The sequence below is a fragment of the Lathyrus oleraceus genome, chromosome 4 (assembly GCF_024323335.1).
Source record: "Lathyrus oleraceus cultivar Zhongwan6 chromosome 4, CAAS_Psat_ZW6_1.0, whole genome shotgun sequence".
Lineage (NCBI taxonomy): Eukaryota > Viridiplantae > Streptophyta > Magnoliopsida > Fabales > Fabaceae > Lathyrus > Lathyrus oleraceus.
In genome coordinates, this window is record NC_066582.1 from 121,632,553 (window position 1) to 121,634,459 (window position 1,907).

The 1,907-nt window shown below is 31.4% G+C and overlaps 1 protein-coding gene across 1 annotated transcript; it reads right to left on the reverse strand.

Annotated features, from left to right (window-relative positions):
• Positions 1-296: 296 nt before the first annotated feature.
• LOC127136316 (F-box/kelch-repeat protein At3g06240-like) lies at positions 297-1,508 on the reverse strand. Its single transcript, XM_051062894.1, has one exon. The coding sequence runs from the start codon at positions 1,506-1,508 to the stop codon at positions 297-299; it is 1,212 nt and encodes a 403-aa protein (XP_050918851.1).
• Between the last annotated feature and the right edge of the window lie 399 nt (positions 1,509-1,907).

Genomic DNA, 1,907 nt, shown 5'->3' on the forward strand with positions numbered 1-1,907 from the left:
TAACTCTCTATAAATTCCTCAGCTAGTCCTATGATGAAAAACAGATAGAACAAACTTTATATAAAAAACACCCAATAAGTAATTTTCAGTCATAGTGGTTTATATATTGCAAGTAGGAAGTAATCAAATTCAAACAGAAACAAGTTGCTCATTAGATTATAAAGTTTACCAAATACAAACCTTCAAAACAAACAAGAAACATGTTGATGATAATTATAAACTATATTTCCAATTGACAAGCCACTTGGATACAAGTACAATTCTTACCAATTTGGTGAAAATAAGAATATAAAAAATTAAATACCCTTTCCTTCAAACGGAATAAGGTTTTCTCTATGAATTAGTATCGTACAATGAAATCTATTTGTTTTAATACCAAGGCCCTCCTCAATCGCTTGGGTATTTAAGTTGAACAAAACCAGTCCACCATCTTCTTTAACGAACATCATATCACCCTTCTTTCCCTCTCCAATAGGATACATAAGGCAAGGGATGGGCCCTATAATAAACATTTTAGTCCATGATTCCTTTACACTAACTTCTCCCAAAACTGAAATGTGAAATGTAGCCGTCTCTTTGAAATTTAATATAAAAGCAATAGAGCCCTTCAATAACACGAAGTGTTTCCTTACCGATGGCACAAAGTTGTCATCAATGTCTGAGGGTACCGATGTCGTAATGAAAACTTCATTGCTCCAGTCAAATGACAGCAGATATGTTCCGTCATGTGTTTCACTTTTGCACATCCAATGAGAGAGTCCATCCATGTACAATTGTTGTACATCCATAAACTTGTGATGCATATTAAGATCGAGTATTCTCCAAGAGTTGGTTCTTAGACTATATATCTTCCAAAGATCTTTCATACCAAATATTTGTCTATAACACATCACTTCATAAATCACTTTATAATCGTCTGTGTGACGGTCATAACCAAACCCATGATGAATATGAAAAGAATGATTATCATTAACAAAACTAGGGGAAATAACCTTAAAGTCATTAATAGATGGATTCCACAGTACAACCGTTTTCGGTCGGAATGGCGGGATTAGACAAAGGATCCCATTAACACTACATGAACCTAAAATGTTAAAATTAGGAACACAATTATACTCATTTTGTTTTAAAAGAGTATATACAGATATTGGTTGATCATATTTCACCCTAGGCCACTCTAACTTGACCTTATTCTCAAACCTATCCCCAGCAACAGAATACAATTCAAATGCTTTCGAAGGAGTAAACATCCCATGTAGAAGAAGAGATGTATGATCATAATAAGGATGATCCTTTGTTAAGAAAACTTTGCGGTACAAAGTCATGAAATTAGGATTATCAAACAAGAGGGACCATGATTTACAAACACATTCAAATCTCCTCAAAGATTTAATACACAATTTTAATAGAATGGAAATTGCAACATCATCGTGTATGTGTAATTCTTTTCTTAACTTTACCTTTTCATTCGTCCCTGCAACCACACTCACGTGCTTGTGCTTGTTCATGTTCCAATCCGTTGACGACCTTTGATTGATATTCGAAACCCTAGAATAACAAGTCTTTCCTTGCAACTCAAACCCTAAAGTAAACCATGAAGCTAGGGTGACGGTTAAATAAGATGCACTACCAATTGAATTTATAGGGAAAAAAGAACTATAGTGATTTATAGAAATATTTTAAAACTCAATCAATTAATTTTGTAAAAAAAAATTGAACAAAATAAATAAACAATCAATTTAGTCTTTAAAAATTGTTACCATTTCACATATTTATTTTCTAAAGTATTAAAAATTAATTATAATATTTTTAAACTATTTTTTATTTAAAAAATTATTCGTTTAGAAGTTTATCCTAATAACTAAATAGTTTGTTGAAAAAATAGTTTAAAATTTTTTAGTTTAATT

Excerpts from the sequence above, each read along its gene's own strand:
- LOC127136316 (XM_051062894.1), bottom strand. The coding sequence starts at position 1,508 with ATGAACAAGCACAAGCACGTGAGTGTGGTTGCAGGGACGAATGAAAAG.